The 22,960-nt window shown below is 38.3% G+C and overlaps 1 protein-coding gene across 1 annotated transcript in view; it reads left to right on the top strand.

The window, feature by feature from the left end:
• Positions 1-233: 233 nt before the first annotated feature.
• The window catches only part of faf1 (Fas (TNFRSF6) associated factor 1), a 391,777-nt gene continuing 369,050 nt past the window's right edge, over positions 234-22,960 (top strand). The window contains exons 1-3 of the mRNA XM_072574268.1: positions 234-451; positions 6,061-6,129; positions 18,944-18,990. Coding sequence (XP_072430369.1) covers positions 410-451; positions 6,061-6,129; positions 18,944-18,990 — 158 coding nt within the window. The 5' untranslated portion in view covers positions 234-409. The remainder of the gene's footprint in view (positions 452-6,060; positions 6,130-18,943; positions 18,991-22,960) is intronic.

Below are 22,960 nucleotides of genomic sequence, written 5' to 3'. Positions count from 1 at the left end.
TGGAATTGCTCTGTTCTGGGAGAGAGAGAAACTCTTCTCCCCGCTCCGCTGTCAGACCAGTTGACAGCTGCATCACGTGTAAGAACGGCCGTAAAGACGATGTTTATTTCTCTTCACGACAGCGTGACAAGCAAAATTAGTGAACGACGTTGCCGTAAAGTGACGTGGAAGCGTTCATTCTTTCCAGGGGTCGAGTTTATTAACTTAGTTCTTGAAGAAAAACAGTAGAGCAAAATTTTCGTTTATGTTGTTTTGGACTGTGGTTAATAGTTAATGTAGAGCCGAGAAGGCTCTTTAAATAGTGGTATTGACGATTGCTGCCGACGATGGTAAAAGTTGTCCAGATGTGAACTCCCTCCGTGTGTGTGAGTGTCCTGAGCAGCCGGACAGAGTTGAAAGAAGCAGCAGAATGGCGGCCATGGACCGAGAGATGATTCTTGCTGATTTTCAGGTGCATTCGATGTTTACAGAGACTTTTCCTATGTCTTGCTTAACGAACTGTGGATGAACGAGAACCTTTACCATCCTTTTTATAATAAATTGGGGCTATGATGCACCAGGTCCCTGGTTGTCATGTAATTAATTGACCACATGTTGCTGCTGTTAAATGTAGAATAGGAAGATGTAGCTCATTTTATTCCTTGCTATCTGTATCTTTTAAAAAAAAGTTACGTTTAATATGTTTTATTTTTGAATGAGCAGGTTTGATGGAACAACCTTTTTATTTTAAAGAATCTGACTTTTTGTTTCTTAATTCACACAATTTATTAACTGAAAACAACAACTCGGATTAAAAAAAAAGTCCTAAATGAAAACCGAAAAAACTGCCGATGCTGGAAAGCAGAAACCAAAACCATGAATTGCTGGAAAAGTCAGCAGATCTGGCAACGTCTGTGGAGAGAAATCAAGAGTTAACATTTCGGGTCCAGTGACCCGTCCTCAGATCTGACCCTTTAGCCCTAAGAACTCCATCTTGAAAGTTTCAGTGTCTCTTGTAATCCATATCAAACGGTTTGTGCAAAATTTGCTGCGTTTTATGTTTGATTTATTAGGTATTAGTGTTTTCTTAGCCAACCCACGTTTACAGGCTAATTTTTTTCAATAGCAAACACATAACTTTGGAAACTTAAATATTGCACATTACGAAATCAATGATCCATTTCGGTATGTTACCACTGGGCTGTGAAATAAAGTATTGATATACCTGCTGTTTTGATGTTAAATACTTGTTGAATGAAGATACTGGATATGTAGAGCATAAAATGAATTGGTAACTTGCCCCAAATGAAGTGGTGAATAACTTGTATTTTTGGCCCTGATTCCTTAAAATGACCATTCTGGTTTATTAAAGAATCATCATATGTGATACTAGCAAACATTCATGTTCAAATACAAAAGTCTTTAATGTTTTGGAAGGAATGTGAAATGTCAAATGATCAGCTTTTCTGTGCAAGTTGTAACTTATTTTTTAATAAGTCAATTATAGACCCAATTACATTTTCCAGTATAAAAGAAAGCTAATTGGTCCATTAGGTCTAGTATTTTCTTTGATTTGTGGGAAGAGCAGTTCCTGATATCTGAAGGTGCATGAGGACTTGGATACAAGTTTGAGGGAAGGAATGCAAAGGGATATGAAAAGTTTTTTTTTAAACCAGTGAATATTGGTGATCTGAAACTTGATGCTTTTGAAGGTGATAGATTTGTGGATAATTAATAATTTCAAAGGGAATTTGAATGGTACTTGTGGGGAATACATTTGTAGCACTAAAGGAGCAGAGCAGGGAATGGGACTGACTGAACTGTGCTCTAGAGAGCTGTCATGGATTAATTGAACCAACTGGTGGCCTCCAATACCAAGATGTCTCATATTGATTAATGAGATGGGGAGTCAAAACAGGTGAAAATAAAAGTTGGAACAAGGTGCTGCCCCAGATGTATAAGAGAAGAAGTTCTTCTTCTCGTCCTCAACTTCAAGACATTTTTGACAACAGTCTGTAATCAAACTGGTTATCTTTCTTGCAGTTACATAGCAACAAATCAGCGTTTCCTCTCGCGAAGTGGGTGGATATCTCTGATTCATTTTTGAGTTTTATTGTTGAGGAACTTAGTTTAACCTACCTTAAAGATATGGAGCTTTTATAATGCTTTTGCAAGATGATTTTAAAAATCACTCAACACCAGTGTTTCAAAAGCTAGTGCCTTCAAATAAACCTGTTGGACTATAACTTAGTATTGTGATTTTTGATGTTGTCTACCCCAGTCCAACAGGGCTCTTCCAAACAGTTTGCAAGATGAGTAAATATTGTCAGTGGATTGATGTTGATAAATTTATCAGCTATTGATCCTTTGCAGACTTTGGAAGATCCCTGATGTTCAGTTCTTGATCTGCATAAACACCTGAACGATCAAAATAAAACAGGACGCAAGTATGCTGGTGACAAGAGCATGTCAGGAATTCAGAGGAAGCAGCTGGAATGTTGGAACCAGTGACAACAGTGTTGTAAGATGCAGGCAAGTGGGAAGGGAGGGAAATTGCAGAAGGAAGAGGGGCTCCCAGCATGGTGCTCATGAATAATGGAATGGAGAAGTCCAAGTTAGAGGAAGGGACGTGACAAAAGGAATGATAATTATTCAATATTGTAGCGCGCACACACTGTGAGCATTAGTCTTGTCCCATTTGTGCCAGATCTTTGAAATTTACATCTGCATGTGTTTGTGTAGTTCCTTTCCTGTACTAAGACGTCCCAAAACATCTTGGGCATTGGAAAACAAAATGACAAACCCACATTAGAAGATCTTAGAGTCAATGACCCACAATTTTTAGTTAAATAAATAATTTTTTGAGGATTTTACTTTTGAAAGAAGGAACGTGAATTAGGGAGATGCAGAGCTTCAGGTCTGGGCAAATGAAACACAACCAACTGTACTTTCTCCCAAACCCTGTATTGCAGTTCTCTTAAGTTATGTTCCCTTTTGTAACATCCTATGGAATCAGCTACAATCATCTCCTTGGTCTTGCATTTCCAATCTTTAATAACCTTCTATGGGGGAAAGTTCAATTTTCCTTCTAGTTCTCTCGTCAGTGTTTTAAATGTATGGCATCTGGTTACCAACCCTCGTGCCAGAGGAAACAACTTCTTCCCACTTGTCTAGCGGAACCTTTTTATGATTGTAAGTATTTGTTAGGTCTCCCTTTTTTTTCTGCTCGAGAATTATCCCAGTTTTTGCATGCTTTTGACATAACTGAAATCCCTTGTGCTACGAGTCAAGTTGTTAAACCTGTCTGTTAGCCTTCACTGCCCTAAATTGTGGTCAGATTTATAGGCTGCATCCTAGCTGACATTTAACTGGTGATTTTTAAAAGTTGCGTATAACTTCCCTGTTTTTGTATTCCAGATTCCTTTACACCAAGACAAGCATCCTGTATTACTTATGAAAACACTAAATGCTGGAGAAACTCAGGAAGTCTGGCAGCATCTGTGGAGAGAGAAACTGAATTAGAACCATTCTGAAGAAGAGTCATGCTGGACTCCAATTTGAGCCCTGTCTCTCTCTCTCTCTCTCTCCCCCCCAGATGCTGTCAGACCTGCTGAGTTTCTTATTCTTGTTTTACTTGCCTTGTCAACTTTTTGGTATTCCAAGTTATGGAGCTGATTTTTAAGAGTGGAAAGCTGATATAGTTTCATGTACTAGAATCCTTTTGTTTCAAGTTAGACATTACTTTGATGCAGTGTATGTGGCAAGTATATTTCTGAGGGACTTTTAACTCATTTTTTCATCATGTTTAAATTATTTTATTTTTGTCTTCATGGGAAAATAAATAATTACCTCTTTTGTGGGTATCAGCATCAAACCCAGCATTTGTTGCTTGTCCTTAATAGTCCTTAAATTGAGTGACTTATCACATTATTTCAGAGTGCAGTTGAGTCAACATATTTCCGTAGGCCTGGAATTAACATGTAGGCCAGACCAAGTGAAGATGACCGTTTTCCTTCTGAAGGAACATGAGTGAACTGGATGACTTTTACAGTGTCATTTGATGATAGTTTCATGGTCATCATTACTGAGACTGGTTTGCAATTCCAGAATAACTAATCAATTTAAATTCTGTCTGGGAGATGAGAACCCATGTCTGGGAGATGAGAACCCATGTCTTCAGAGAATTAGCTTGGACCTCTGGATTACTCGTTGAGTGACATTACCACTGGCTGCTGTCTCCTAGAATAGTGATGGAATTACATTAATCATCTTTCAAGACTGCTTGAAGTCTTTAGATATGGTTTCAGAAATCTGCTGTTATTTCAGAGAAAGATAAGAATACACTGTCAACACAGATTAACTCTTTGTACAATGAAGTCCTTGGTTCAACCCAATGTTAGGGAAGCAAGGTGTGGATATGTAGTGGGAAACCTGTAACGTCCAAAGTGAGATTGAGTTGCTAATGGTTTGGATCAGCCTTCGGTTGTCAGTGAGGGGGTGTAGTCTGTTGCTCGGGAATGGAGTTTATCGTGGGAGTGAAAGCAATGGCCTGAGTGTGGCTGGTATTGGAGGAAGGTTTGGCTTACTCTGTACTGAATGCTGTTCAATTATTCTGATAACATTGATAATGGAGGAGTCAAGATGTGATGGTGTGGTAAATCTGGATGTTGTCTTAACCTGATGTTTCAAGTAAAATTGTGAAAGCTGTTTGCATGCAGATGAGGATTGGAAGGGTGTTAGGATCTATGAGGGCATCAGAAGTAAGAGTGGGCTGACATTCCTGTACAGGTGATACTGAAACTATGCTTTGATAAATAATAAAGGAACATGATACCATTCAATTTTTTTTTCCCTAATCTGTATTACATTACAGAGCACTATTCATTATTGTACTTCTGTGCATAGCTGCACATTGGTTCCCAGGTTTGATTTTCTCACTGTTGTGTTTCAGTTTGGTTCTGTTGTGGTGCTCAATAGCACCACCTTCCTGTTCTAAGCAGAATCATCCATTGAAATAATCGCATTATTATTTATCCTACTAAACGTGGAATCCATATTAAGTAGATTTTCGTGATTTGTGTAAAACTAGAATTGGTGGAAAAGTGAATTGGGCCATTTGTATATTTGGGAGACAATCTGCATTGCCAATTTTGTCCTTGGGCATTAGGTTTATGTGAAAAATGCGTGGCTGTGTGATTATCTCCAGTATTGTTGAGGTAGATAATAAATGCTTTCAAAATGGCAAGGTAGTTTTGTCTATAGTATGATATGCCATCAAGTCTCCTGATAGAAAGCAACTGAGTATCTTCAGTTCTGTTTAATTGTGAAGTCTTCCATAATTTGTTGTGGTATGAATCAGGAATTGCTTTTCCAAATAATTGTTTTTATATATAAATAATGTGACCTTAATTTTATAATAGTTGTAAGCATCCTCTAGCATACATAAAACTAGTTAGATGGTCCTCTTGTCTTTTAATAAGCTGTAACAGGCTTGGGCTATGTGATCGAGTAGTCATTCCATGTTTTTATTGAATGTTGATTGTTGGATTTTTGATGCTTTGAGATTGAATAATGCAGTTAAGTTCATTAGGTTTCACAGGCTATAAATATATTTTCCATTTTCTTTGGTTGTCTCAAATAGATGCTGAACAATATAAAACAATATATGTAAAATGCAACTGTTGCATCTGGTTAAGTCATAAGGATGTGTTGATATTGCATAATACTGAATTTGAAATGTTCTCAAGTGAACTAATTGTTTACAGACCACCATTTTTCTCCACTTCTCTCCCCACATAAGAATGAACAACTTATGTGTGTGCACTTGTTACACAGTTATGTGATGTTAACCCTCTCTGTTGCTTGAGCTGTTGGCTAAGCTGCAACCATTTTCTCAACCACTCTCAGTTCGTTCTTCCAGCTCATGCACTTTGCTTCTCAACACTTTTTTTAAATTTTGAGGTTCAAAAGATCCATTGTATTCAATTATGTAAATTGGTAAAAACAAATTGTGCAGTGCAAAATTATATTATGCTTGCTATACATAAGACACTTTCAAACATTACTTTTCATTTTCTTTAGGCATGCACTGGAATTGAAAATATTGATGAAGCTATTACATTGCTTGAACAGAATAATTGGGATTTAGTGGTAAGTACCTCGTGTGGCATTTGAGAAATTAATAATTTTGAATCGTGGCATTTGAGAAATTAATAATTTTGAATCGTAAAGTGATTTTAGGAAGTCTTTCCAAAATTTGTGAAGTGCATTTTAAACTTTTTCCCAAAACCTTAATTTACTACGCAATTCAACTTCTGAAGAATGCAGACCTGTTGAATTATTTTAAGATTGAATTTTTGCTACAGCGTGGCACATAGAAGTATCTGCTGGCATTGTGTAGGTCATCTTTTATGAATCTTTATCAGTTCCATTTTTTGTGTGTGACTTGATAACATCATCTGAATGCACAGCTTCCAGCTTCTCATGCACAACACCCAGCTCAACCTCGTCAGAGTTCTCTCAACCCGTATTATATCTAATTTCTTATACTGTCAACTAACAACCAGTATTTGGTATGCAAAGATTTCTTCAAGTTAAGTAATAATAATAACTGAAGTAATTATCTTTGGTCACTGCCATAAAATTTATTACCTAGCTGCTGATTTTGTACCCATTTCTGATTATTAATTGCGCCTGAATCAGTGTGTTTGGAACTTCAATCTTTGTGTGTAACTCTAGCTGATCATCTGACATATCCTTTCCATTACCAATGATGCATATTGCCACCTTCATAATATGACCATTCTCAACCCATCTGTTTCTTAAAGATCTTGTCCATAGCTTTGTTACCTCCAGACACAACTCTTCCAAAGTTGTCCTGGATCATTTTGCCCCCCACCTTCCCTCTAAACTGTGCAGTTGTGCATCGGTAGATACGATGATGAATGGCTTCTGTTGAAAAAGTCGATGCCATGCATGGACCTTTTGGGGATCTGCACACAGCAAAACAACTAAAAGAGATGTTACTTGCATCCTCATGATCTTGATCTTATGTAAAAGTCTGTATAAATCCAGTGATGAGACATCTCTGCTATTTCACAGGATTCCAGTTTTTATGTAAGAATTTTGTTCAGTTTTTTTTTTACAAACCTCACCTCCTGTTGACTGCTGTTATGTTTGATGCAGTCAGAGCCAGAGCAGGGATTTGGAATAGGATCAGCTGTACAAAAATGAGGAAGCGATTTAGGATTGGGACGAGTGGCTGCTGGATGGCTGAGGTAGAAGAGAAGTTGCCAAAGGTAGGCTATGGGCAGTTGGTTTAGGTAGAGGGGCTGGTGATTGTGTGTGCGGAAGGGGGCTGAAAGTGGCTTAACTAAAGGAAGTTTTTCAGCAAGCTTCAAACAGTCTCAAGGGTACATAACAAGACCAGAAAAATCAAGTCAATACTTTACTCTATGCTGCTAGAATCATCACACACACTGACCAGGCAAGGGCTGGATGAGAGTTTATTCAACTTGAAGGGAAGTTCTGAAGTCTTGGCAAAGTTTAATGTTGTAAGAACTTGATCATCGAATGTGCTAAAGTTAACAGAAAGGCAGAGACCATGGGAGTCCATTGATTCCTTATCAACTACCATGACTGATTAGCAGTAAATTGTGCTTACTGCACTGTAAAAGATGAATTAATGTGGGAGTACGTTGTTGTTAGGGTGATAAATGAAGTAATATCTAATGCAAGTAAAGAAGGATTTACTCCTTGTGAAGGGATGCACAGTTTGTGAAGCAGATTGGGATCTGGAATCAAAATCAGGTCAAATTTTGGAGAGAGTCTGAGGCATAATGGAAAATGAGTCTGGACAATTTGTAGACCCAGAATCAGAAAACCTGCTGAAGTGAAGGATGCCAACAACCATTTTTGATTATTATTGCTTCAGCAGACAACCCTTTGACTTAGCATCTGCATCTGAAATAATCCAGAGGACAACACCTAACTGTATGAATAATAATCTGCTGCATGATTTTGCAAAGGAAGAGCATGATTGTAGAGTTAGAGAAGTTCTGAAAACATTTTAAAACGCTAAGTAATGAGTGTTAATTTCTAAAGCTAATGATTAAATTTGAAATCACATAGTGCAAACCACAGGAACAATGGCTGATCCTCAGAAAACAAAGGTAATTGGAGAACTTCAGCAACCCAGGTACAAGTGTGAGAGATTCCTAGGGCTGGTTCACCTAGTTGGGGGAATTCATAAAATCTCTGTCAGTAAGTAATGAACTGATGACCGAGAGCTGTTGAGACGAAACCAATAGCGTTGCTGGAATGGCCATCAGAAATTTGTTCAACAATTAAGTTGTTAACTTCTGTGATATTAAAAGGTCAAGTTGCCATATTCCTACCTGAGCGAACATGAGGACTGCAGATGCTGGAGATCAGCGTCAAGATTAGTGGTGCTGGAAAAGCACAGCAGGTCAGGCAGCACCCAGGGAGCAGGAAAATCGATATTTCTGGCAAATGCCCTTCATCAGGAATGATTCCTACCTGACCGTAGGGCTGCTGTCAAGAGAGAGTGGTTTTAACTTGACAATCACCATACTTTAGTTGGAGGGAGGGGTTGAGAAAGAGTCCTTCATAGTAACCTCAGCTGGTGTGGGAATTGAACCCATGCTTTTAGAATTACTTTGCATCACAAACTGTCCATCCAGCAAACTGACTCCATCTGTAGTATTATACCATTACAAATTCCAGTTAGCAACATGATATCTGTGGATGCAAACCATGGTTAGGACATTCAACCCCTCAAGCCAGCTTTGCCATTCAAGAACACAATGGTTGATCATATCGTGACCTTCAATCCATGTGCCTACCGCTGATGATGTTTGAACGCCTTGACAAAAAATTATGTACTTATACCTTTTAAAAATCATCAAGGACTCTGCTTTTATCATCTTTTCCTGAAAAGAGTTCCAAAGTGCCATGACCCTCTGAGATGAAAAGAATTGCTGATCTCTGTTTCAAATGGGTGACTCCTGAGTTCCAAATAGTCACCCCAGTTCTAGATAAGCCCACAACTTGAACAATTTACTCAATACTATTATGTGGTCTGTGATTTTTGAGTTCCTCTCTCCCTTGTGTTTCTGCTTCTGGGATGTTGCTTGTGTTCTTTGTCAAATGTTAAGGGCAGCATAGTAGCACTGATTAGCAAAAGTGCCTTACAATGCCAGGGACCCAGGTTTGGTTCTTGTCTTGGGTGACAGTGTGGAGTCTGTACATTCTCCCAGTGTCTGTGTGGGTTTTCTTCTGGTGCTCTGTTTTCTGTTTCCAGTCCAAAGATGTGCAGATTAGGTGGATTGGCTATGCTAAATTGCTTGTAATGTCCAGGGATGTGCAGTCTAGGTGATTAGCCATGGAAAATGCAGGGTTATAGGGGGTAGGGATGGTTCTAGGTAAGAAGTTCTTCAGAGAATAGGTGTGGACTCAATGAACTGAATGGCTTGCTTGTAGGGATTCTATGATAATACTTGTTCGATTCACCTGTTATCTTTCAAATTTCCACTATTAATTCTCCAGTCTAACTTTCTGTAGGACCAGTCCTCACTTTGTTAATATTTCTAGCTACTCTAATCTTGCTGTCTTTATTAGGTTTTTTTGGTCACTTTTCTTATGTTCCGTTTATTCTTCTGACTTGCCACCTGCCTTTAGACAGTTTATGCTTTTAAGTTTGATACTATTTTTAACTTGCTAGCGAGCCATGAATAGTGGGTCCGTCACTTGGAGGTTTTTTAAATTTGTCAGGATGTATCTATTTTGTATATTTTCAAAAATCCCTTTTAAATGTTTACTACTGCATCACTTGACCCATCCTTCAACTTAATTTGCCAGTTCACTGTGTTCAGCTCTGATTTTGTGCCCTCATAATGGCTTTATGGTCACTGCCACCTAGGAATGTTTTCACAGCGGGATCATTATTTAAGTTATCCTATTCTGTTGCACAGTAATTTGTCTAGTATAGCCTGCTGTCTGTTCAACTCCAGACCTTTGTGCTCTAATAAATTATCCCGAAAGCTTTCTATGAGCCTTTCATCTAGGCTACTTTTACTTCTCTGATTTCCCATCTGGGTGGAGATTAAAATGTCCAATGGTTATTACCATGCCTTTCAAACAAGAACTCAGTATTTCTTCCTTTTATGCTCTTGCCCACAGTGAGGGGGCCTCTATGCCACTCTAGGTGAATGTGAGGACTGCAGATGCTGGAGATCAGAGTCTAGATTAGAGTGGTGCTGGAAAAGCACAGCAGGTCAGGCAACATTCGAAGAGCAGGAAAGTTGAAGTTTCGGGCAAAAGTCCTTCATCAGGAATCCTATCACACTCTCAAGTGACTTCTTGCTTTTGTTTTTTCATATCTCTACCCAAACTGTTTTCATGTTCTGGTTTCCTGAACTTGGATAGTCCCTGTCTGTTGTGCTAAAGCCATCATGAGCTGACAGAGTACCCCTCCCTCTTATCCTATTTTCTTTGTAATTCTTAAGTATCATTTTAAGATTGAGGTCCCAATCCATGTCATCTTGCGAACGTCTCTGTAATGCAACCAGATTATACTTATTTTTGTTTGAACTCTTGAATTTATCTGTTTTGTTGGAAATGCTAAACACAGTTAGACACTGAGCCTTTAGTTATGGATTATTTTTGCTTTTAAATTCTAGTGTGATATGTTTGTTGATTAGATTTATACTCTCTCTCCCTTCCTTCCCGTGTTAATACCTTGCTCTTTGCTCTTGACTGTAAACTTAAGTTTACCCCATCTACTCCAGATTTGTTCTCTTGCACCCCTTAGTTATATGGTTAGCAAAAATACCAGCCCCAGCCTGGTTCAGTTGGAAAACCTCCCATTGATACTGGTATCAGTGCCCCACAAACAAGTGCCTACTTCTCCCATACTAGTCATGCAGCTAATCTGATTTACCCAATATCAATTTGCATGTGTATAAGGTAATAGTGTAAAGATTATAACCTTTTCAGATTCTGCTTATTCTGGTGTCTTTCATCTTCTGCCTGGGAGGACAATTCCCATCAATGGGTGGCATAATCGCTAAAATGGAAACAGAGGCCGATTAAATTATGCTCGAAGTTTTCTAATGAAAACAGGGAAAAGATGTGCCACAATAGAAAAAGAAGCCTTTGTGGCAAGACAGGTTTGTTGGAAGTTGAGTAGTTTTAGGAGGACGGGTGGCGGCAAAGGTTTAATATTGTAACAGATTACACACCACTGTTTTTTCTTATTATCACGAAGGAACTTTTGAAGCTGCCATCTGTAATTCATCTCATCAAACATGGTTTGAAATGCTAAAATTCAACCATGGAGTACGTGCAAATGAAGTGTCAAATAACGGCAAATACTTTATCGAGAGTGTGGTCTGAAGAGGCTGCAATGCAAGACTTCTGAGTTTATAGTAGGACAAGGATAGCTGTCAGTAACAAACTTGTCAACGTCAGAGGAAACAAATTCCAAGGAATTGGAGAAGCTCAAAACAGATGAAGAATATCTCCAGATTAGGAAATGCTGCCAGTCTGATAACCGACATATATCTGCAGCAATCTTTATATTAAGACAATACCTTTGCAACAGAAATGTCTCATGATTACAGATGATCTGTTTGTCTTTATTGAAAGATTTGAAATTACCTAAAATATCAGAATTGGTATTCTCCAAAGTATTCCTCAAGGTTATCTTGGAGTATCCAAATGTTAGAGTCCAACAGTCAATTTTGTGGCAAGGGATTATTCAGTCTGTTGAAGAGTTCATATCCAATTGTTGAATTTGTGCTGTTAACATAATATAATAATTATCTCATCCTTTCCATGAAGAATTTTGAAAAATTAGGAATGAATTGTTGAGTTTAAAGGGAAAATATTTATTATGGAATATTGTATAGCATTGCAGTGGACATGAGGATAAAATTATTAAAACAAATCTTTAATTCCTGGCATGGTTGTATCTGCTTAACCACTATTTGCAGAAGAGAATTTGGAGCATTTGCCAAAGAATATTGGTTCATTCATTTAAGAATTGACCTTCTGACTCATGAGATCTTCTTAAAAATAGATGACATTAATTTCACTCTATTGAGTTATGGATCATCACCATTGCAAGACAGATTATCTTCAGAATTGTGATGAATTGAAGGTTCTGAACTTGGCTTCCATTTGTTGACTGATAAATTGAACATTGTTACCATGGAAAACCAAGATGAGAGTGAGAAGTCCAAAGAGAAAAGCTAACTAGAATCTGCCATTGAGTGAGGGAGTTACCAATTCTTTTGCCATGGGAAAGAGTATGGATCGGAAACTAACAATAAGAAGGAACTGTTGAGGAAATATAACAACTAAGATTGTGTTTCGAGGGAGCATCACAAGGTATTATGAGAGACAGTCATCTGCTGGTATAGAACTTGAATGCTTATTTCAAACAAAAGATTTTGTTGAAGCCTTTCATCTTCTGCCCGGGAGGATAATTCCCAAAAACATTAATTCAAACGGAAAACCAACATCATACTGCTGATTGGTTGGGGAGTTGAGGTAGTGCTATCTGGAAAGTATCAATCAATCAATGATTATTGACAGTTAATTGCCAGACTTTATTTAAATGTTAAAACAGACAGATTGACTCTGATTACCCTCTAAAATTAACTAATGCTGAAACAAATAATTTGCTGCTACCTATTTTGAGTTTAAACAGGTACAGTGCATTCACGTTTTTTTTCTGCAAAGAATAGGCCTTTGTTTATTTGTATGTGTAGTTTCCAGTACACACGTGCCACTCTTCATGCCGAACTGATATAAATTGGCTAAGAGTGTAATTCATCTCACATTCTGGAGTATTTATGAAATGTTTAGTAATTGAATCTTATTTCGCGATGCATCTTTGTGTTGAGTTTTGTAACACAGGCTGATTAGATATAGTCAGTACCTTGCTTGTTGTGAATCGCTGAAAGGATCTGCCATTTGGTCTTTGAGGCATATGGCCTAAATATCTAGCATCACATTGGCACTGAAAATGATATTGTATTAGTCATTTGTATGATAGAACATCCATTTGGCTTAATAGCAGCATCTCTGACATGGGTGTTAACCCCATGGTTTAAAGTTTTAAGCCACGTCTGTCAGTTAACTGTCAGTATCATTATTTGGTGCACTCTCCATGCCAAAGCCTCCTGCCAATCTCAGTCTGCATGCAACATGATCAGTCCCTTCCTGTCTCGCAGTATAAGCGTTGATTTTCACTTTGTTTGTATTCTCGTAATCTATCCTGACAACTGCAAGGTGAAATGTTGCACCAAAATTTTTTTCTTTCAGCAATACATAAGCAATCAAAGAACCTTTCATTATCCTTGAAAAGGGAACCAATGCAAACATGACATATGACTTTGACTTTGGAAAAACAGAGACCAGTGAAAGCTCAAAAGTACCCAAAATGAAAATAGAAGAAACTGTGTACCAGACTGCCAACCTTGGAAAACATCCGAATAAGACCAGGGAGAGTTGTAAAATAGTTTTGTAGACGAACCCTTGGACTGTTTGAGACTTTGGAGGAGATTGGCTTGGGAGAGAAATGTAAATAATGGGACTGAAGACTTGGGAAATTTGGAGTAATGGGTTAAAAGCATGAGGTTGAAGAGATCATTGTGTAAGATTTAGAGAGAGCCTGGAGAGAGTTGTTATGGAGGTGACACTCCAATTGCATGGAGAATTCTAAATGTGTAAATAGTCTGGTAATAAATGGTTCTTGTTGAAATGAACGTCGGCTGCAGTCGAGTCATTTGAAAGACAGTCAGGGCCCTGATACCCTGACAAGAAAGTAAAACACGCAACTCATTCATGAATCCTACAGAATGATAGATATGGCAAATAAAAGTGTTAAAACATGAATTAGAGTTCAAATTACAAGGGGGAAGCATATCACCTGCATTGATTAGCATATACTTAAGCTCCATCAAAAGAGAGAACAAAACCTAGAATGCTTACTTGCCCACCTATCACATCAATATAGGTAAACCATTTTCCTCTTTTTTTTCTCTCTCTACTGTAGAAAATGTGAACATGCTGTCGATCTAGTGTCATGTGACTCACTTTGAAGCACAGGTTATACTTATTAGCAATTGCCAAATTGAGTGTGAGTGACAGCATGAGTATCAGTTGAGAAGGTCAGGAGCGGGTATGCGTTTTAAAAAAAACAGAACCAGGCCATTCAGCCCTTCGAGCCTGCTCTAGCATTCAATATTATAATGGCCGATTGTCCAATTTAGTTCCTTGTTCTTGCTTTCATATCATATAATTCTTAGGGTTAAAGGAATGAAATGATATCTAACTCAAAACATTCACTGTTGCAGCCTCAACTGTTTCCAGTGGCAAAGAATTCTGCAGGCCACTCTATGGGTGAAGAAATTTCTCCTCTGCTCAGCCTTAAATGATCTATCTTCAACTGTAATCTATGACCCCTGGTTCTGGACTTCTGGGTATTTGGGAACATAGGGAAAGCACAGGAACTGACTAGTCCTATTGGAATTTATAGGTGTCTATGAGGTGAATGTAGTCCTAATCAATTAGTCTAGTCCAAGTCACACCGAAGCATGTCTGTATCCCACTCATGGCTCACCCTCTCTATCCAGCTTTGAGCAAACTTGGAGGTGTTACATTTAGTCCCTTTATCTAAATCATTTATATATACAGAGGAACCTTGATTATCTGGCAATTGATTATCTGAATATTGGATTATCCGGCAAGATCACAAGGTCCCAATGCTTGGCTAAGCTATGTTATCTGGCATTCGATTATTTGGAATTCGATTAACCGAACAAAATACTGCCATCGTTGTCTTTCGGACAGTTGAAGTTCCTCTGTATTGTGAATAGATGGAATCCAAGCACTGAGCCCTGCAGTACAGTACTAGTCACTGCTTGTCTTGTGGAAAAAACTTGTTAATTCCTACTATTTGTTTCCTGTCTGCCAACCAGTTCTCTGTTCATGTCAGTAAACTAACCCCAGTCCCATACACTTTAATTTTGCATACCAATCTCTTTTGTTGTACCTTTATTGTAGGCCTTCTGAAAGTCCAAGTAAACCACTTCTACTGGCTTCCCTATATCAACTGTATTAGCTATAGCCTTAAAATTCCAGTATATTTGTAAGCTTTCATAAATCTATGCTGATTTTGTCCAAACCTGGCATTGCTTTCTAAGTGTTCTGCTATTAAATCTTTTATAATGGACTTTAGCACTTTCTCCACTACCGATGTCAGGTTAACCAGTTTATAATTTGCTGCTTTCTGTCTACTTTTTTAAATTGAGTGGTTACATCAGCAACTCCTCAATCCATTGGAACTATTTCAGAATCAGTAGAAGATTTTAAGATGAGTGCCAATGTATCCATTGCATCTTGTGCTGTTGAGTTCTCTGGAATGTAGAATATTGGGCCCTGGAAATTTATTACCTTTAAACCTATCAGTTTGTCCAACACAGTTTTCCATTTAACAGTTTCTTTCAGTTCCATATGCATCACACACATGGTTAAGAAGGTGTTTAGCATGCTTGTCTTCATTGCTCAGACGTTTGAGTATAGGCGTGGGGATGTTATGTTGAGGTCGTACAGGACGTTGCTGAGGTATCTTCTGGAGTATGTTGTTCAGTTCTAGTTGCCCTGTTAAACGAAGGCTCTTATTAAGCTGGAGAAGATTCAGAAGTGATTTACCAGCATGTTGCCAGGAATAGAAGGTTGGAGTTATAAGGTGAGGCTGGTTAGCCTGGGACTTTTTTTCACTGGAGCAGAGGAGGTTGAGGGGTGACCTTATAGAGGTTTATAAAATAATGAGGGTATAGACAAGGTGAATGGCAGGGGTCTTTCCCTTGGATGGGAGATGTCAAGATTAGGGGGCATATTTTTAAGGGAAGAGGAGAGAAATTTAAAGATATGAAGGGCAGTTTTTTTTTTGTGTTCATGTGTGGAATGAACTTCCAGAGAGGAAGTGATGGATGCGTGTATAGTTACAATGATTAAAAGACATTTGGATAAGTCTATGATTAAGAAGTGGTAGGAGGGATATGGGCCAAGCACGTATAACCGGTTCGGTGTCTGTATACAACCCCTACTATAGTTTTCTGCCTCGTCGTGTTTCTAAGCTTCAGCCATGCCGATTCCACTTCACCAGAGCTAATATTGTGTTAATTTCTGATGGAGTATGCCCAAAACATTGACTTTCTTGCTGGTCAGATGCTGCCTGACCTGCTGTGATTTTTTTTTCCAGCACCACACTTGACCAACTGACTTTTTCAGCATCTGTAGTCCTCACTATCTCCTTAATTTCCTCTTTAACCAGCAGTGCGACCCCATCATCTTGTCCTATTTGTATGTCCTTCCTAAAAACTGAATACCTTTTGACATTCAATTCTTGTTGTTGATGTCACTTTTAGACACACTTCACAACCCCTTCACTACGATGCTGCTACAGGATGCTTTTTCTCCGTACTGCTTCAATTGCCTGCACAACACACTCTTCCCGAATTGCTTTACCACAATGCCGACTGTTGGATGCTCTTTCAAACTGCTTCACTATGATGCAGGATACTTGGTAGCGACATGCACACAGTCAGATGAAGACCGACGAATGTGAGGAAGTGAGATATAGTGTACAGTTAGAATGAGACAAGAAAAGTAGCTACGTGGCTGCAATGTTTGCAGAGAATCCAAGGAGGAAATGACTGAGCAGTGAGAGTGGCTGCATTTGTGCATCACGCTATGCAGAGAATGATTGCAAGTCACACAAAACAATCTTACATTTGATGATGTTTCTCACATGCTAAGGATATCTCAAAGTGCTGCACAACCTATTACTTATTTTGAAGTATAGTCCACGACTTCCATTGAGGATCTCCAGAAAGAGCTAATGCAGGGAGACGTGTAATCTGTGAGTGAACCATTTACAAGCAAGCCATGTTAAGAGTGAGTGTGTGCAGACAGCTAGACCAGATGCCACTGATACCAGTAGCGAGGAAGAAAGAGTGTGCATGTGTGTACTGCTATCACCAAACATTTAGTGAACAACTAAATGAACCACAAAGATGGGATGAATTGCAAGAACCACAGAAGAGAGAAACATTGCAAAGAGGAGAGCATGTTTTGTGCTTTGTAATTTATTTGTGGTGCTCACAAGGTATTTTGTTGTTTTAGTATGTTGAACATCCTCTGTACTTTTTGGGCTTTGGTCTACCTTCCTAAATAAGAGTGACGTAGAAACGTAAGCATTTGTTGTGCCTGACAAAGTTAGGGTTTTGACAAGCTATATGGAGTTGAGGATTTTCAGTCAGTGCAATGGAAATGTTTTTTGAGTAATTGATAAATTAACTTGATTTTATATACAGATCTTGTGATTTGCTCTGTTGGATTTTCATCTGAGTTGGGCCGAAGGGTCTGTTTCCATGCTTTATGACTCTTGGGAGATGTTTTTATCCAGTGCAAATTTGTGGTATGTATTCTGTGGTAAAACTTTGGTCTGAGGAATATCAAATATAACCCATTGAAGGATGGGAAGAAAATAAAACACATAAAAGTCACAGTTGATGCAAATAATGGTTTACCAAGAAAATGATATTCTTGTTATGGTACTTATGTGTCAACTTAAGTTGATTTGAATATATATTGTGATATGTGTCTGTGTATACAGACTCCTTGAAGCAGAGCTTGGATCACGTGAAATAAAGTTGTTAATTGGACAATGGCGTATTCCACGTTTTGGCTTTGTTAGTAAAAGCAGCAAAAATGCACAAGTACTGTAGTACTGAAGCTAATTTCAGTGAAATAAAAAGGGAACTAACAAATTAATAGGTAAACAGTGGAAATTGTTCAAACAGGAGATGATTTAGATACAGGGAAAAATACTCCCTACAAGAAACAAAGAGGTCATACTAACTTGCTGGAAAAAGCTTTGGTTAAGCAGTTGTGACAGTATTGTGCTCACTTTTGGAAAGTTGAAGAAGGATGTCTGTATCTGCTGTATCATGTTCAGCTCATTCCTGAAATTTACAAAGATGATATATCGTAGAATTTGAAAGCTCTATACAGAGAGACTTGTAGAATTTGACTTTTAAAAGAATAGTGAAGGTTAAAAACAAATTTTGTGAACTTGTTTAATATCACAAAAAAATTGACAGGAAACTAATTTCCACTAATCAATGAAGTGGTAACCCAAACATTGTAAGGGAAGGTTAAAGTAATTGTTTTATGTATAGATTCTTAGTGCATGGAATGTGCTAGAAGCAGTGATGAGTGAATTGTTAGCAACTTTCAGAAGTAGAGTGGTTAATTTTGAATAAGAAAATGAAAAGGGCAGAAAAATTAAATAAATTCACAAGTTTTGAGAAGATTTGTAGCTCAGGTTGAGGTTCGGGATGTGGGTTTGCTTGCTTGAAAATGAACTTTCCAGCTCAGCGAGCAAACCTACATCCACAAATTGGCCACTTGATTTCAGATGCACAAGGAACTGGACGATCAGCTGCACTGTAAATTTCAAGAATCTATTTACGCTTGCAATCTGGTTAGAGCATCTGTGCCCCTAAATTGCTGTGATTGTGGGATTCTATCACAAGATGGTGACAGAAGGAGACAATGCCCTTATGTCCTCTCTCTCTCTCTCTCTTTTTGCCAAAGTTAACCCTGGGAGAAATGGCAATAACAGCAGAAATTGTACTATGTTGTCACTCTTGGCACCAAAATGGTCGTCTTCGGTTTTTCTTCAGCCTAATCAAATGTCCTTGATATGAAGGCAACGTTTTGCAGGTGCTGGGAGTCTGAAATTAATTTGGAAAAACTGAGCAGGTCTTGCAGCACTTTTGGAGAGAGAAATAGTTAACATTTCAACTCTGTTCTTTGGAATTGATATGGTTCTGATAGTGTTTTTATATTTTGCACTTATTTGCAGGCGGCTATTAATGGAATAATTCCACAAGAGAATGGCATTTTACAGAGGTAAGTAACTTTTGTTTTTTCACATATTTGAAGTCCTTGTACAAATTTTTCAGATATTGAAGGATAAAATTTTGAAAAGATTTTTGCTTGGTAAAGTTACATTTGCTGAGTTCGAGTTTTAAATTTTCCAAACTGAGATGTTGTTTAATATCAACTTAAATAATGTTTTTGACATTTTTTGTCATTGTTCTGTTATAAATACTGATTTAGTAAGTATTTCTGTTCCTGTATTTAAACAGTAAAAAAATTCTGAAAACACTTTGTAGCCACATCCGTGAGAAATAGTTCAGATTTCAGGTTGATGTCCTTTCATCAGAACTGGAAAAAGCTAGAAATATACTGGGTTTTAAGTAAGTGAAAGGGGAGTTTGTCAAGTTGTCTTGGACCTCATTGGGTTTTATCTTTTGAACCAGCCTTCCATGTGGGATCTTGTCAAAGGCCTTACTGAAGTCCATGTGAACTACATTAATTGCACTACCTTCTTTAATATATTTAATCCCCTATTTAAAAAAAACTCAATCTCCAGGTAATAAATCTATGCTATCCCCGATCAATCCCTACCTTTCTAAGTATTGATCACACCTGTCCTTCAGAATTTTTTCCAACAATTTCTCTATCACTGACATCAGACTAACTGGTCTGTAATTACTTGGCCTATCTCTGCTGCCCTTCTTGAACAAAGGAACCATAACAGTTTATTCTCCAGGCATCTGAAACTTCACCTGTGGCCAGCGAAATGTTAAATATCTCTGCCAGTAGTCTCCTCCTTTACCCCCCTTACAACCTGGGATACATCTCATTCTGCCCTGGGGATTTGTGCACCTTTTATGCTCACTCAACCATCTAATAATGCCTTCTTATTAATCTTAACATGCACTTGGACTTTACAATACCAACTGAAATCTCTACCGTCAATGCCTTTCTCTTCTGTGAGCACAGATGAGAAATATTCGTTTAAGACCTCATCCATGTCCTCTGGCTCCACACACTGATTGCCCCTTTGGTCTCTTTGGTCACTCTTTCCCTCATCATTCTCTTACTCTTAGCATACTTACAAAATGCCTTGGGGTTTTCCTTAATCCGATCTATCAAAGTTATTCCATGGACCCTCCTTTGTCCTTATAATTTCTTTCTCAAGCAGCCCCCTACACACACCATACTCCTGAAGGTGCCTCCCCTGTTTTTGATGAACACTACCGAACATGCTCCCTTCTTTTTCTTACGCTCAACATCATTTGACATCCAGGATTCTCTGAACCTCCTGCACTTGCCCTTCACTCTTAGAAGAACACAATGGCCCTGAATTCTCTCTGTACTACTTTTAAAAGGCTCCCATTTTCCAAATATAGACTTATTTGCAAGTAGTTGTTCCCACTGTGTTTGCCAGATCCTGTCCGAAGATATTGAAATTGGCCTTCCCCCACTTTCGACACTTAACTTGTGCACTATCTATCCCTTTCCATAATAATTTAAAAACATAGAGTTATGATCATTATCCTCAAAATGCTCACCCAGTGACACTTCAGCCATTTGCCTGGGTTCGTTCCATAGGGTTAGATCTAGCAGTGCCTCTTCTCTCGGAGGAATACCTATATACTGGCATAACTCAGTTTTTCCTTTTCTGAGCTAGCATTATCTAATTCCTTGCAGGTTTGAACCCAGAATCACTGTCCGAAAAGTAACTTTGATTTTATCTCAATATTGTTTATCTGCCAGGAAGTCTGGTTAAGTGATCATTTATTGTAATCCCAAGGCATTGCCAGAAATCATAGTCCAGAGAAACCTAGATCTTAAAGGGATCATCACCCCATCGCAAGATCTAATGTTTTTTATCCCAAAAGCATTTGGACCATCACAGAGGGAAAGGAAGATCTATCTGAAGCACTGCTATAAATGTTTCAATATCAGAAGATTGTAACAGCCGGAATGAAAAAAATGTAAGGGAGCACTTAGAGGGCACTATGTGGGGAAATATAGTTGATGTAGCTTTGGACATAAGTGTGTTTATAATGAAATTTAATTGGTAACCTACGGAGAAGAAGTTGAGGAAGAGAAGAATCTGAGGTGGATGATTATTAGGTGAGATAAAAACAGAAATTGCTGGGAAACCTCAGCAGGTGTGGCAGTATCTGTGGAGAGAAGTCAAAATTAAGGTTTTGGGTTCAGTGACCCTTCCTCAATGGATTATTTGATGAGATTGGGATAGAAATTGAAAGCAAAGTTGATGACATTTTAAGATTAAGATCAGAAAGAACACTGATTAAAGTAATCAATGTACTGGTAAAAGAGATGCAGCTGGGAACTGGAGTATGACGGGAAATAGGTATGTCCCACGGGTCTGATGAAAAAAGATACACATCCCCTATGTGTAACCTTGACAAGACAGGAGGCAGGAAGTGAAGTTAAAGAAATTACTATTCAATGTATGCATGTCAACAGCCAGGAATAGGAGAGTGGTGGTGGATGGAAACTGGTTGAGACTGTACTCTAAGAAGAAATCATAATTGGAAGAGTAATGGGTCATTTGTAGACCCTTGAGCTGATGGCACCGTTTGATAACATCATGATTGATATTTTGTCGCCTGTAATTTCTAAATTACTCATTATCCCTTTTGAACCCATTTCAGTCCACCTAACGCAACCTTAAAAAATGTTCAATGACTCTCCTGCTAAGGCTGTCTAGGGAAGAGACTTTACAGACTAATGACCTTCTGAGAGAAGAAAAGTTACCCCCTCTGTATCTTAAGTGGGAGATGTCTTATTTTCAGATTGTGTCCCTTAGCTTTGGTCGATTCCGCAAGGGAAACATCCTTTCAACATCCACCCTTTCAGGTGCTCTCAGGATTTTACATACTGAATTAAGATCATTCCTCAATCTTTTAGACTACAATGGATCCAGACTCAACCTTTCTCAATAAGACCTTCAAAGTCTTTAAATTGGACTGATAGTGGATGTAAAATCTTGGATGTCCCTGGTAAGGATGAGACAGGGCCAGGAAATTGGTAATTATTGAAGAAACAGGAGAGATGGAGATAGAAAGAAAGAATCTGAGCAAGAGGAGGAAAAAAAATGTAGGGTTGTGAAGAAATTGTAGGTTTATCAGGGCATTCCTGTTTATCAGTCTTGGCAAAGAGAGGTAATCTGGCTGTTCAGAGTTAAGGGTCTAAGAGTTTGGAGTTTATGAACAGAAGATCTCCTACTATTAGAGAAATCTTTGTATGTTTTGTTTTTCTAAACTCTGGTAAATTACCTCCAGCTTTGGCTAAACAGTTGTTTAGCTGTCATTGATAACTCAACTTATTCGTCACAGGGATCAGCTGGTAAATTTCTTTGGTACTGCCTCTAATGCTAGTATGGACCAGCAACCATAATTCTATTAGTTTTAAAATAGTGATGGAGAAAGGTAAACCAGATAAAAGTTTACATTCTAAATTGGAGAAATGCCAATTTTGATGGTATTAGGCAAGAACTTTCAAAAGCTGACTGGGGGCAGATGTTTATAGGTAATGGGATGGCTGGAAAATGGGAAGCCTTCAGAAATGAGATAATGAGTGCGCAGAGACAGTATATTCCTGTTAGGTGGAAAGAAAAGTCTGATAGGTATAGAGAATGCAGGATGACTGAGGAAATTGAGGGTTTGGTTCAGAAAAAAAGAAGCGTATGTCAGGTACAGACAGGACAGATCAAGTGAATACTTTGAGTGTAAAGGCAGCAGGAGTACTTAAAAGGGAAATCAGGAAGGTGAAAAGGGGACATGAGATAGCTTTGACAAGTATGGAGTTCAATAGAATTCAAATGGATTTTACAAATACATTAAGGACAAAAGGGTAACTGGGGAGAGAATAGGGCCCCTCAAAGATCAGCAAGGCGGCCTTTGTGTGGAGCCACAGAAAATGGGGGAGATACAAAACGGGTATTTTGCATCAGTATTTATTGTAGAAAAGGACATGGAAGATACAGAATGTCGGG

Source organism: Chiloscyllium punctatum, chromosome 7 (genome assembly GCF_047496795.1).
Source record: "Chiloscyllium punctatum isolate Juve2018m chromosome 7, sChiPun1.3, whole genome shotgun sequence".
In the NCBI taxonomy this organism is placed as follows: domain Eukaryota; kingdom Metazoa; phylum Chordata; class Chondrichthyes; order Orectolobiformes; family Hemiscylliidae; genus Chiloscyllium; species Chiloscyllium punctatum.
The sequence above is the reverse complement of the archived record's forward strand: the minus strand, read 5'-3'. Positions and strand labels throughout refer to the sequence as shown.